This window comes from Dromiciops gliroides, chromosome 5 (assembly GCF_019393635.1).
Source record: "Dromiciops gliroides isolate mDroGli1 chromosome 5, mDroGli1.pri, whole genome shotgun sequence".
Lineage (NCBI taxonomy): Eukaryota > Metazoa > Chordata > Mammalia > Microbiotheria > Microbiotheriidae > Dromiciops > Dromiciops gliroides.
In genome coordinates, this window is record NC_057865.1 from 218,445,925 (window position 1) to 218,459,512 (window position 13,588).

At 39.7% G+C, this 13,588-nt stretch overlaps 1 protein-coding gene across 5 annotated transcripts in view; it reads left to right on the forward strand.

Moving 5' to 3' along the window:
• The window catches only part of SCN8A (sodium voltage-gated channel alpha subunit 8), a 199,973-nt gene that overhangs the window by 63,217 nt on the left and 123,168 nt on the right, over positions 1-13,588 (forward strand). For 4 of the 5 annotated variants that reach the window (XM_043968390.1, XM_043968392.1, XM_043968391.1 and 1 more), the window contains exon 2: positions 4,853-5,186. In XM_043968390.1, coding sequence (XP_043824325.1) covers positions 4,911-5,186 — 276 coding nt within the window. In that variant the 5' untranslated portion in view covers positions 4,853-4,910. Of the gene's footprint in view, positions 1-4,852; positions 5,187-13,588 lie in introns of those variants that run through there. The other variant, XM_043968394.1, reaches the window with a different exon arrangement.

Here is a 13,588-nt window from a genome sequence, read left to right on the forward strand (position 1 = left end):
AAGGGATCTTGACTGAACAAACATTTCTTAAGCACTCACTTTGTGAAAGTACTGTGCCTTGCTTATGGATCAGTCAGAAAAAAAAACACACAAGAAAACAAAAGAATCATGAAAAACGAGTCACAGAAAATTGTGACTTCAAAATGTCTCATATTTGAGAAATAGGTGAGGGCATGAAAGGATTCTGGCAGTGTTCTCTAAGCATCAAAATGTTTGTATTTAGAATAATCTGAATGAATATGTTTCCAAAATCTTGTACCTAAAACTTGGAGTACAGGATTTTCCCCCCAACACAGAATATGTGTGGGAGAGAATTCTGTTTGGTGGGAAAGGAGAATATGTGAAAGGGAGCAGTATGAGATAAAGATGGAAAGGGAGGATGGCTCAAACTGTGGAAGAGATTGCATACTGATATGTGTCAGATTAGCAAATTTGAACCTTGTTTTTTATGCCGTAGGAAGCCATTGGAGAGTTTTGAGCACAAGCAGATCTGCATCTAAGCAAGATTAATCAGCTAATGGTATAAAGGACAGATTGGAGTGGGGAGAGTGGAGATGAAAAGATGGCTTAGGAGGTTGTGTGAAAATCTATGTGATCACAACTGGCCTGTCTGAATCTGATATGTGACTCATCATTCAGGCAAAATGCTGCAAAGCATTCATCCTCCTCTATACCCAGTCTGGGTCTCTGACATAAGTTGACAGATGGTGTACTTAGATTTGGAGTCAAGTTCAAATTTATCCATTTAATGGCTTTGTGGCCTTGAGCAAGTTGTTGAACTTTGCGTCAGTTTCTTTGTAATGTCAAATGAGAATGATAATATTTGCACTGCCTACCTCACAGGGTTGTTTAAATGAGATAATAAATTAATATATGTAAATTTCTTTGTAGGGAAGCTACATGGCACAGTGGATAGAGTGTTGGGCCTAGAATCAGGAAGACCTGATTTTAAATCCAGCCTCAGACACTTACTAGCTCTGTTACCCTGGGCAAAGCACTTAGCCCTGTTTGACTCAGTTTTCTCATCTGTAAAATGAGCTGGAGAAGAAAATGGCAAACCAATCCAGTATCTTTGCCAAGAAAACCCCAAATGGGGTCATGAGGAATCAGACACAACTGAAATGACTGAGCAAAGTTCTTTGTACCTATAAAGTACTAAATACATCCCCCAGCTGCTAGGGATTTCAGCCTTCTCCCTTCCCCCAATTACCTGGTATTTTGAATATATTTATTTATGTACAAGGGCAAGTCATTTAACTTCTTTCTGCCTCAAGTTCCTCATCTGTAAATTGGGGAATAATAATAGCAGTCACCTCCCTGAGTTAGGGTAAAATGAGATAATATTTATAAAGTACTTTGCAACCCTTAAATTGCTGTGTAAATACGAGCTATCGTTGTGGTGGTGGTGGTGGTGGTGGTGGTGGTGGTGGTGGTGGTGGTGGTGGTCACGTACAAAGAAGCTCTGTATTATAGTGGAGAGAGAACAGGCCTGAAAGCCAAGAAGACCCAGGTTCAGCTCCCACCCATCTGTTGTTGTTGTTGACTGTCCATTTTTATTTTCCTTTTCAAAGAGGACTAGTGACATTACAAGTGATGTCTTGACTTGGGCGTTAATTGGATTGAAGTGAGGCAGAGCAGAGCAGAGCAGTCGTCAGCCTCACTCTCTCTTCCTGAGTCATTGAAGTCTTATTGTTCTATGTGACACTCCGTGCATTTGCTCCATTTGTTTCCCATACCTGGAATTCACTCAAAGGGACCTCAGGGGCTAGGTCTGATATTTGCAAAAGCTTTTAGCACAGTGCCTGGCACACAGTAGGTGCTTAATAAATACTTGTGCACTTCCCCTGTAAAGAGGAAGCCCCTTGGGGCAGCTAGGTGGCACAGTGGATAGAGCACCGGCCTTGGATTCAGGAGTATCTGAGTTCAAATCTGGCCTCAGACACTTAACACTTACTAGCTGTGTGACCCTGGGCAAGTCACTTAACCCCAATTGCCTCACTAAAAAAAAAAAAAAAAAAAAAGGAAGCCCCTCTGGGATATACCTAACTAGTAGGCACCCAGGTTTTGCCTGAAGATTTCTCATCTTTGTTACATACTGGCTATATGACCTTGGACTGATCACAACTTCTCAGTGGTCTAGGCAGTTCTCTAAGACCATACATGTGGAAGAGAACATGCCAGCCAAGTTGGAAGTCATTCAACTTTAAACCCAGGAGTTCCTCATTTGAATGAAATCACAGGTCCAGTTTATATACATATTGTCTCTCTGAACAGAATTATAAACTCGTTGGAAGCAAAGACTGTGTCAGTTTTGTTTTTGTATCCCCAGCTGGCTCGTAGTAGGCATTTAATAGATTTTGGTTGGTTGGTTGGTTGATAAATTCAAGTTAATAGTATTGGCTTCTCAAGAGGAAACTCAGTAATTGATTGAATATGAGAGGATTATCCTCTGGATAATCTCCTTAGAAGATGATTGAAATTTGACCAGGCCTATTTGAGTTCCTGGTATCTTTTTAGTATTTCTTCCTCTATTCTTTAATCATCGGTGTCACTCGAATCTACTGAAGGGAGGCTGTCATAAACTCAGTATACTAGGAAGAGCTCCTAGTTTCTAGAAACTGCTCCACAGACTTACTTCATATTATCCAACTTAAAACAACAAAAAGATACCCTCAAATTCCCCCAAACAAATGGAAAGTCACTACAAAAACAACAAACACAGCACCACAGGCTCCTTTCTGGTCAGCTGCCAATAAAGTCTTCATTCATTCATTCATTCATTCATTCATTCATTCATCACACATTGTTCAGAACCTGCTCTATGAAAAGCAGTGTGCTAAGGGCTAAAGGAGAGACAAAGATTAAATAGATTTAAGGATATAATAGCCTAGGATGGGGATATGACACATAAACAAACTGGAATGTGTCCTTATATAAGAGAGGTACAAAGTACTATCAAGACATCTAAGATGGCTGTGTGATCAAGCCTCTATGTACTTCAGTTTCCCCATATTTAAAATTATGGAGTTTGGTCTAGATCTTCAAGGTCTATTCTAGCTATGACTGGAAGAGGAAAGATTGTTACTGCCTGGATGTATGCATTAGGGAGTTCAGGGTCAGGGATCGCTTCATGGAGGAGGTAGCATTTGATCTGAACTTTAAAGAGTAAGTAGAATTTCATCAGGCAAAAGTGGTAGGGAGTGGAGGAGGGGGAAATCCTCAGACTTTATAATTTCATGTTCTTGCTTATGCTCATACATGCTCATTGAATTTAATTTTAGAAAGATTGAATATTGGTTCCCCCAGGATCCTAGATCTCAGGTTAGAAGGGATCTCAGAGGTCTTCTAGACCGACCTTCTTGTTTTACAGATTAGAAGGCTGAGACCCAGGGAGATCATGACTTGCCCAAGGTGACACAGGCAGTAAATGGCAGAGTTAGAAGGGCCTCTCATTCCAAGTTCAGTTCTTTCTCCTGCACCATTTTGACCTCAGACATTTGTCCATTTTTATAAGTAATTTGGGATCTTTGGGTGTACTCAGTTATATATTTGAATGGAGATTGGGCTCTTTTTTTAAATTTTTTAAATTTTTTTTTTGGTGAGGCAATTGGGCTTAAGTGATTTGCCCAGGGTCACACAGCTAGTAAGTGTTAAGTGTCTGAGGCCAGATTTGAACTCAGGTACTCCTGAATCCAGGGCCGGTGCTTTAACCACTGCGCCACCTAGCCACCCCTAAGATTGGGCTTTTTAAAGATGTTTAGAAATTGTTTTAATTTGTTCTTTTCTTCATTATTAAAGATTTGGACTCTGATTTCAGTGTGATCATTTATAATTTTGCAATTATTTTGAAAACTGTTCATTGCCTTTGACCTCTACTGGAGATTGACTCAGTATTTTATATCTTGATTTTTTTATTAATCGATCAATCATCCTTAAAGGACAGTTACATAAGTCCTACAGTTCTGCACACTATTAGAATTGTTTAAAAGCTTTGAAGGGCAGATCAAGTTCCAGGGATTAGAAGGAAAGGTTCCAAGCCATCACGTATGTTGACTTAAGCAGGTTTATCATGCATTCCTTCCATCTTTTTTTTTTTTTTTTTTTTTTTAGTGAGGCAATTGGGGTTAAGTGACTTGCCCAGGGTCACACAGCTAGTAAGTGTTATGTGTCTGAGGCCGGATTTGAACTCAGGTACTCCTGACTCCAGAGCCAGTGCTCTATCCACTGTGCCATCTAGCTGCCCCTTCCTTCCATCTTTTTTGGATATGTATAAGATGAGTTTTCTTGCTTAGGGGTGCTCGCTAAGAGCTCTATCTGCTGGAATTTCTAGCCTCACATACAGCCATCTTAGATAAATTCAACAAATAAGCAAGTTTCCTCTTGCCCTTTTTGGTTCTTGTTAAGAAAACAGAAGATAATAGCACATCTTCATATCGATGCCTGGGGACCATGTCAGGGGTGGGAGCCCACTCAACATTTCACAACCAATAAGTTTCAGAAATAAGGCCCAAAGGTTACAGACTTTCCCCATGGCTGTATGGACATATCACAGATTGGCATAAGAAATTAAATGGGAACTTTTGGGGGAGTTTGGGAGTTATCCCTTGCGGGGGATAACTGTAGTATCAGCATCATTATGGATGAACAATTAAAGGACGGGTTAAAAGCTTTGGATCAGAAGCTATTCCCAGTAGCTGCCATGGAAGGGAAAAGTAACTAATGTTACTGGACATAAGACACTACTCTCTGGTTGAAAAGGATGTGGATGTAAGTTATGAATAAGATGGTTTTGTTTGGCCTCCTTTCAGTTCAATGATGGATTAATGCTCTCCGTGTTCCTGTTTCTTTCCAGAGTTGACCTGTCCTGAATGCAATATAACTAACGAACAAAGCTGCTGCAGGATGAGAAGATGGCAGCTCGGCTGCTTGCACCACCAGGCCCTGATAGTTTCAAGCCTTTTACCCCCGAGTCCCTGGCTAACATTGAGAAGCGAATTGCTGAGGACAAGATCAAGAAGCCACCAAAGCAGGATGGCAGCCACCGGGATGATGACGAGGACAGCAAGCCCAAGCCAAACAGTGACTTGGAAGCAGGAAAGAGTTTGCCTTTCATCTATGGGGATATCCCACAAGGCCTTGTCGCTGTACCACTGGAGGACTTTGACCCATACTATTTGACACAGAAAGTGAGTTGGAGGAAGAGAAGCCTTGGACACCCATTTCAGGGTTGGAGGCAGGACTAACAGGTGTATGGGAATGGGAATGGGAAGGCATCTTAACCTCTTTGCCACAGGTTGAAAAAAGATGGAAAAATATTTTCTTTCTTTCTCCTGGTTCTCATGTATCTGCTAGATATTTGGCAAACAACAAGAAAGGGTAATGGTGATTACACAGTCATCGTGGCTTCATCAAGAACAGCTCATGCCAAACTAACCTGATTTTCTTTTTTGATAAGATTACTAAACTAGTAGATAAGAGAAATGAAAGTTTATCCACATTTTAGCAAAGCTTTTGGTAAAATATGTCACATTTTTCTTATGGAGAAAGGCAAACTGAACTAAATTAGACGGATTCAGAATGGGTTAGATAACTGTGGTAGTTGTTTATCGGTCATTGCCAGCAGGGCAGAAGGTCTTCAGTAAGAGACCCTAGGTATCTGAGTTTGCTTAATAAACAACACCCCTGTGCTATTTAATATTTTTTTTATCAATGACTTGGATAAAGAAATAGATGCCACATTTATCCAATTTTCAGATAGACATAAATTTGGGAGGAATGGGTTAGAGCATTACGTTGGATCAATTAAAGTGAAATTCAATAGGGATAAATGTAAAGTCTTCCTCTTGGGTTCAAGAAATCAATTCCACAAATATAAGGGGGGCTTGGTTTTAGAAAAGCTCTGAAGGTTTTAGTAGATTCTGGAGAGGAAGATAACAAATCAAATTGTTTTAAGTGCATCATAAAAGCTCCCTATATAAAGGAACCCTGGAGTAAAATGTTGGGCTGCATTGGGAAGCATAGCATCCAAGAGTAGGGAGGTGCTCATCATAGCCATGTGGAGTATTGTTTTAGTTCTGATTACCATAGTATAAGAAAGATATTGATTATTTGGAAAATATCCAGAGGCATGTTTAGCCTAGAGAAGGAAAGGCCCAGAACATGAGAGCTGGCTTCAGTGACTTGAAAGGCCAGCCTGTGGAAGAGAGATTTGATGTGTTCTCTTTGGATGTAGAGTGCAGAACAGAACAGACTTCCTAATGATTAGAACTGACCAGGAGGGGCAGCTAGATGGCGCAGTGGATAGAGCACTGGCCCTGGATTCAGGAGTACCTGAGTTCAAATCCGGCCTCAGACACTTAACACTTACTAGGCTATGTGACCCTGGGCAAGTCACTTAACCCCAATTGCCCCGCAAAAAAAACAAAAACAAAAAACTGACCAGGAATGGGTGGCAGGTGCTAGGCTCCTCCTCCTCTGAGGGCTACAAATAGGGATTGGATTTCTAATTCTCAGGTAGCCATTGAAGTCCCATCCAACTCCTAGAGTCTTTGATTCTCATTTTTAAAAACTTAATTTTGAATTGGGGTGATGAATATGGAAGATGCCTTGAGCTTTCCTTCTGTGCTGTTGGATAAAGTAGATGATCATGGGACAAAAAAGTTCCTTGACAGTAAATGTGAAGATTTTCCATTTGATAACCTATCAGATTGCTCTTTCTCCTTGATCTTTATTTAGTATGTCTGGGGGGCAGCTAGGTGGTGCAGTGGATAAAGCACTGGCCCTGGATTCAGGAGGACCTGAGTTCAAATCCGACCTCAGACACTTGACACTTACTAGCTGTGTGACCCTGGGCAAGTCACTTAACCCTCATTGTCCTGGGAAAAAAAAGGAAGAAAAATATTTAGCATGTCTATCTCTCTCATTCATTCTCTGTCCTGTCTCTCTCTTCTCTACCCTGCCCCCTCCCTCCCTCTACATAGCCACCCCCTCCCTGATGATGGCAGAACTGAGCTATGGAGACATATTTGTATGAAAAATATTTGGCTTCTACCTTCAGCCTTGTTATAACAGTGAAAAATGTGCCCTGAAGTAACCAATCCATAGTACTTTTAGGCCCCTGGTTTTTCACTAGTTTGTTTGCCCCTTCCTTTCATCTTCACAACAACTCTGGGAGATGGTGCTATTATTATCCCCATTTTACAGATGAGAAAACTGAGGCATAAAAAGATTTTTTTTTTTTTTTTGGTGACTTGCCTAGGTTCACACAGCTAGTAAATGTCTGAAGCTGCATTTGAATGAAGTACTTCTTGACTTCCAAGTCCAGTATTCTAATAAAGACCATCTCTAAGTGCCTCCTTTCAACCTAATCCATAGACTTTTTGCCTGCCCCTTTCCTGTTTCCTAAACTAGTACCTGGTATCTATATCCTTTCTATTACAGGGGTGTTCCCAGGCATAAATGTGATATGCAAATAATCCAAATTCCAAACATAAAATTGAGAGCAGTTTTATAATTCACATTACCAATAGGTTCATTCCAAACATCCTTTAAGGAGGGAACTTGTCTAGTGCATTTAAAATATTTTTGTTTACAGCTTTCCGCTCTGTTGTCTCTTTATGTAGTGTTTCTTTATGGTGTAGTGTCAGTACCAGGCAAACCCTCCGAAGCTGGAAGGCTTCAAGTACAATCCAACAAGTGGATTGAATGTCTGTTGTTCAAAGGCCAGCTTAGTTAAGTTAGAAGAAACTCATCACTGGATTGGCTGTCAGGTGACACATTTTCTAGCCATATCACCTCATTAAGACTATTTACTAAGGTGATGAAAGGTTGTGATCAGAGTTGAGAGAAGTAGGCATACATGTCACATAAAGTGAAGGATATTTGTATATAGGTATAATTTATGTATATATATATATAAAGAGAGAGAGAGTATGTATATACTTATGTGTGTGTTCAATATCTAATAATACAGTACATAATTATCATATACACCCCTCATGTCACCTATCCCTTCCTTGGTTCCCATTTCTTCTCTCCTTCTTTGCTCTCCAGTTTCCCCCCATCAGCTCTTGTCTTATTTCTTTTATACCTTGTCAGGAGAATATGCAGTTAAGAAAACTGAACTGCTTTTTTGATGTCTGTTCCTGAATAACCCCTGCAATTTGTTAGGTCTTTGCACGTTTTTCCTCTGAAAAAAGAAAGTTGAAGAATCTCAAGTTTTGAACAAAATTATTTAGACATAGCCTGAGAATATTATTTTGAGGTGAATAGAGTTCAAATTATCTGCAGAAACATGGGCTCCCAATCAGAGCAATGTAATAACTTTGGACCTCAGAATCATGAATTTAGAGCTGGAAGAGATGGTAGGGCTTATCTAGCCCAATCACCTTATTTTGCAGATAAGGAAACTGGGGCCTAGAGAATTTAAGTAACTTTTTCAAGGTCACACAAGTGAAAAGTTTTTATGAAGTAAAATGAAGTATATGTGTGTAGATGTATAGGTGGATATATATGACTTCCTCTCTTCCTTCCCTCATGCACAACTCTTCCCCCCTTTCCTGCTTCCTAAACCCAAGTCTTCTGACTCCAAATCTAGCATTCTTTTCACAATACTAATCAGGCTGAAATTTACACCAAGTGTGATAAAAACCTACCACTTTTCTAGGCATAATCAACATAGATTCATCGTAAAATTTTTCTCCCCCATTTGCAAAACTTAGGACTTTCTATCTTCCTTTGGAACATTCAAGAATTATTTGAGACAAAATTCAGTTGTTCTTGGGGGCAACTAGGTGGCACAGTGGATAAAACACTGGCCCTGGATTCAGGAGGACCTGAGTTCATATCAAACCTCAGACACTTGACACTTACTAGCTGTGTGACCCTGGGCAAGTTATTTAACCCTCATTGTCCCCCCAAAAAATCAATTGTTCTCAAAATCTGTCAGTTTTCTGTTGCCTAGAAATTTAAGTCTGAGTAACTGATTTGTTTCTACAACAGAACCCTGATGCTGGTGGTGATTGTAGATTGAAAAAGCATTTGGTTTGAGATGTTTCCTCTCTGTTGAATTGACCAGTCTGTTGCATAGGTAGAAGACACTTTAATGTTTATTGATGGCTGGGGAAGCAAAGAGTTCACTACCTAGCCCTGCTCCCATTTGATGTAACTCACTCACTACCTTTGTTTGCACAGGTTACTCTTCTCTAAAGGAAGATTACATTTCCCTTGACAATAAAGAAGTGAACAAAGTACCCTACTTAGAGAGCTTTGGCTGAGTAGTTGAAAAGAATAAAGTGTTTTTCTTGGTTCAGCAGTTAATGTAACTTACTTTTGATGCATATAGCACCTATTCCAGCAGCCCAAGGCTCACTGTTATAAGTGAGATCCAGCTTGCAAGCCATCTTTCTTGATTTGGTGGGAAAAGAAATGAAGCACTAAAGTTATTCCCTTTAACCCCTCACCTCACTCATTTGTGTGTTGGCTTACTAAAATTAGGAAGGGGGGCAGCTAGGTGGCACAGTGGATAGAGCACCAGCCCTGGAGTCAGGAGGACTTGAGTTCAAATCCAGCCTCAGACACTTAACACTTACTAGCTGTGTGACCTTGGGCAAGTCACTTAACCCCAATTGCCTCACCAAAAAAACCCCAAAAAACCAAAAAACAAAACCTAAAATTAGGAAGGACTTGAAATGTATTTCAAAAAGGACAAGTTCTAGTTTCTTCTAAAAAAAATTTCAGTGATTTTTCTGAGCAGAAAGCCCTTGCAGAACCTGTTATTACACAACCAACAACACGACTTGCAAGTGGAAAGTCTGCATTTGTGATCTTAACTGTTGAAAAGGGAATTTTACTTTCTGTGGGTTTGTCCAGTAAGTCCAGAAAGGGGTTTCTGTTTAAAATAAAAATGAAAAATGAAAAACTATGTTTTCAAGCAATGATTTCTTTTAAAATTTAATTTGAAGGAAAACTGCAAAACGAAAACATGAGAAAACAAGCTCCTGAAAAGCCCTGCTCTAATGTTTCATTGATCCTATGGTCTCCAAAAGGCTTTGTCAATGGGCACCAGCTCTAAGATGACCTACCAAGCTGGAAGGGCTCTGAGTACAGGCTTGGTGACAGACAGTCTCTTGTCTGAGGATGTCCTAACCAAGTTTGGAAAGCCTTGTGGACGGCCGTAAGATGATGAACTTTTCACCAATCATTTAAGCTATAGGGAGATTGTAATGTGCTGGTGAAGGGAATATCCCTACTAATGAAATGATAGATCCTCAAAGTAAATTACACCTTCCACAAGAGGTCTTCCCCATCTCATGTGGAGTGTGAGGGCGTCCACACCATCCCCTCCTCTTGCCTGCCCTCCCCCTTTGCCTCTGGGATTACCTCCCATCCACTCTGTACATATCTTATTTGTACCTGGTTGTTTGCATGCTATCTCCCCCATTAAAATATGAGTGCTTGAGGGCAGGTAATATATTTTTTGCCTCTCTCTCTGTATCCCCAGACTGCTTATTCAAAAGCTCTAAATTCTGAAACAAATTCATATGAAGGCCATAGGAGATGAATTTCCTCTGATGTCAGAAGTTGATATATATTTGGAGATTTTTTTCCCCATTCCCAATTAGTTTTGTGTCTTATAAGGATCAAAGAGATAATATGTGTAAAATCCCTTTCAGACAATAATGTATAAATATTAGCTGTTATTAGGGTGACGATCTAAACAATTGACTCTAGGAATTAAGAGACCTGTGTTCTAGTCACAGTTCTATTGGGAATTTACTGTGTGAATTAGCAGTAGCTAATTTGGGCAAGTTATTTAACCTCCAAAGTATCTGTTTTCCCAACCATAAAGGAGAAATAATAATAATACATATTCTACCTACCACCTCACCCTCACATAAGATAATTTGACAGTTCTCCCAAAAATATAAAGCACTATACAAATGTAAGATGCCACGATGATTTTATATTAATAATAGGGGATTGGCTACATTGTTATTCCTCTCTGCTCCCTTTTGGCCCAAGGGTATGGTACTGGTAGAAAAGACAGCGTATATGACCTCTCTGCTGTTTTTGGCTTACTGATAGAGATGAAAGTGCCGCTGCTAAAATAGAGAATTATTGTTAAGTCTTACTAGCTTATTGCTGGGATGTAGCTTTTCCCATTTTGATTTTTTTTTCTCTTTTTGCTTTATGTCTTTTTCCACCTCAAGTGCAGATTAGATATTGACTGCTGATTCTCTCAGCCTCAGTTTCCTTATCTGTAAAATGAGGAGATTGGACTAGATGACCACTAAAGTCTCTTCCAACTCCACATTTATGATACTATGGTTCCTTGAAAACTCTCTGCCTTTCTGTATAATCTTGTTTCATTTTTCTTGGCTACTCATGATGCTTATACTTTCATTGCATTTGAGCCCACAATAAAAGGAAAGAGATAGTTGCTGGGAATAGGATGCATTCCTTTTTAGTTTATGTTATGTGCAATGTGATTTATCCAAACAAGCAATTATGAGAGAAAGGCATCACAGGAAATACAAAGATAAATAACAGTCATCTCCCTTCTCTTCCCCTTTCCCTCCCTAACTCAAGGAGCCAGTGTAGGATATCAGCCTCCTTGGGAAGATAGTAAGAAACGTCAGATTGTAAGAAACGAAGGCACTTCACTAACAATTGAATACTAAGAATGGGTGTAGAATAAATGCTCTTTCAGATGTTTGGTAGTGAAAGGAATAGGGAATGGCAAGACATTTATTTTAGGATGGGAGGATCTGGGCATGTTTATAAACTGAGAGGGTGAGATGAAAGATTGGAGAGCATGGGAGAAGGAATTATTGATGGAGTAGGGAAGATAGGAGTTAAGAGCAAAATGGAGTGGTTTGCAGGGAAGGAGAAGAGACCCACCTCGTCCTCTGAGACAGAAAGACAAAAGGAGAGATGAGGGTTGAGGAGACAAAGAAATTTTGAAGTGGGGAGTGGGGCAAATAAGGACACTTACCTCCGCTGGCCTCTAACTGAGTAGAAAGTAGAAAGTGAAACCTACTGATGAGTGAGGAAAGTAGAACCGGGATTAGGGCTTGTGGAAAAGGTCTGGAGTCATTGCCATGGGGAAATGTAACAGGACTATAGAAAAGATAAAAAGAAAGTTAGAGTTACTGCAGTGAAGGCCCAGTTGAATTTGATAACATGAATTTGCAGGGAATGCAATCAACAGATTTTCTCAATGTTCTCCCCAGGGCTCAGATGTGTTGTTTTTCTTTTTTCTCTTCACTGATTTGACTGCCACTTACCTTCTGTTTTTCTGGTCTCCCTCTCTCTAAACCTAAACTGTACACTGTTTGAGTTTGCCATTCTAAAATTTCATATTGATGGAGTGATCCCTCATTCCTTCTCTGACCTGTAGATATGCAGATTAATTGCTAAAGGGAATGGAGGCCTGAGCACTGACAATTGGGCATTGGTGGTGACCCAGGCAGCCTTGGTATCTGGTAACTTTGTCTTCTTTTGGCCAGTGGACTTTGTTGCTACTTGAATACATACATAGGGAAGAGTGTCAAGTAAGAATTCTCATTTAACTACTTTAGAAATGCAAATTTTCCAGAGGTAGAAGCTTATTATTCTTGAATGTTATCTTGCCTACTAAGATGAACTTAATATGAGATAGGATGGGACTGAATAGCATAGAAAGCAATTGAACAGAGACCATCTAAGGAAGGGGGAGTAGATATTACCAGTCATGTGAGATGAGCCGATTACTACATTAGGGCACTAAATTTGGTTATAAGTCTCCTATGAGCCAAAGCAAAAAGGAAATAAATAGAGCTATATAGTTTTGTTTGTTTGGGGGTTTTTTTGCAGGGCAATGGGGTTAAGTCACTTGCCCAGGGTCACACAGCTAGTATCAAGTATCTCAGGCCGGATTTGAACTCAGGTACTCCTGAATCCAGGGCCGGTGCTTTATCCACTGCGCCACCTAGCTGCCCCCGAGCTATGTAGTTTTAGTTTTCTCCCAAAAGGAAGCTTATTAGATGTAGGAACTAACTTTTTCTGTAACTAAATTTAAACAGGAATATATTGTATTATTAGCACTACATAAAGAACACGAGGTAAAGTCTTCAACTATGCTTTTGCTAAAGACAAAAAATGCTAAAATAAAATAAAATAAAAATAGAAAGTTTTTTCCATTGCCCATTCCATAAAGGTTGCATGTATAGCTCAAAATCAAAAATCAGGAAAAGCATTTACGTATCCAACTTAGAAAATCATGGACTCAGTACTCACAGTGTTAATTAGACTTGGCTCTATGAAATTACCAGATTTATTAAGCCAGCCTTTGACCTCGTATCACAGAAAAGTCATGATTTACCTGGAGACAAACTTTGTTATTGGTTGAAGTGAGAGTCAGACATTTTAGATGCCAGAAGACATAAAAGGAAAAAGTTAAATCAGTGCCATATTGATTGAAAAAATTTGAGCTTGAAAAAAAAAATTTAGGGCAAGTATCATCAGTTGCTTTCCCCAGATGCCTGATTGTGATATGGAGATGAACTGTGATTCTCAGAGGTTATGCCAAAAGAGTACAAGGACCAGC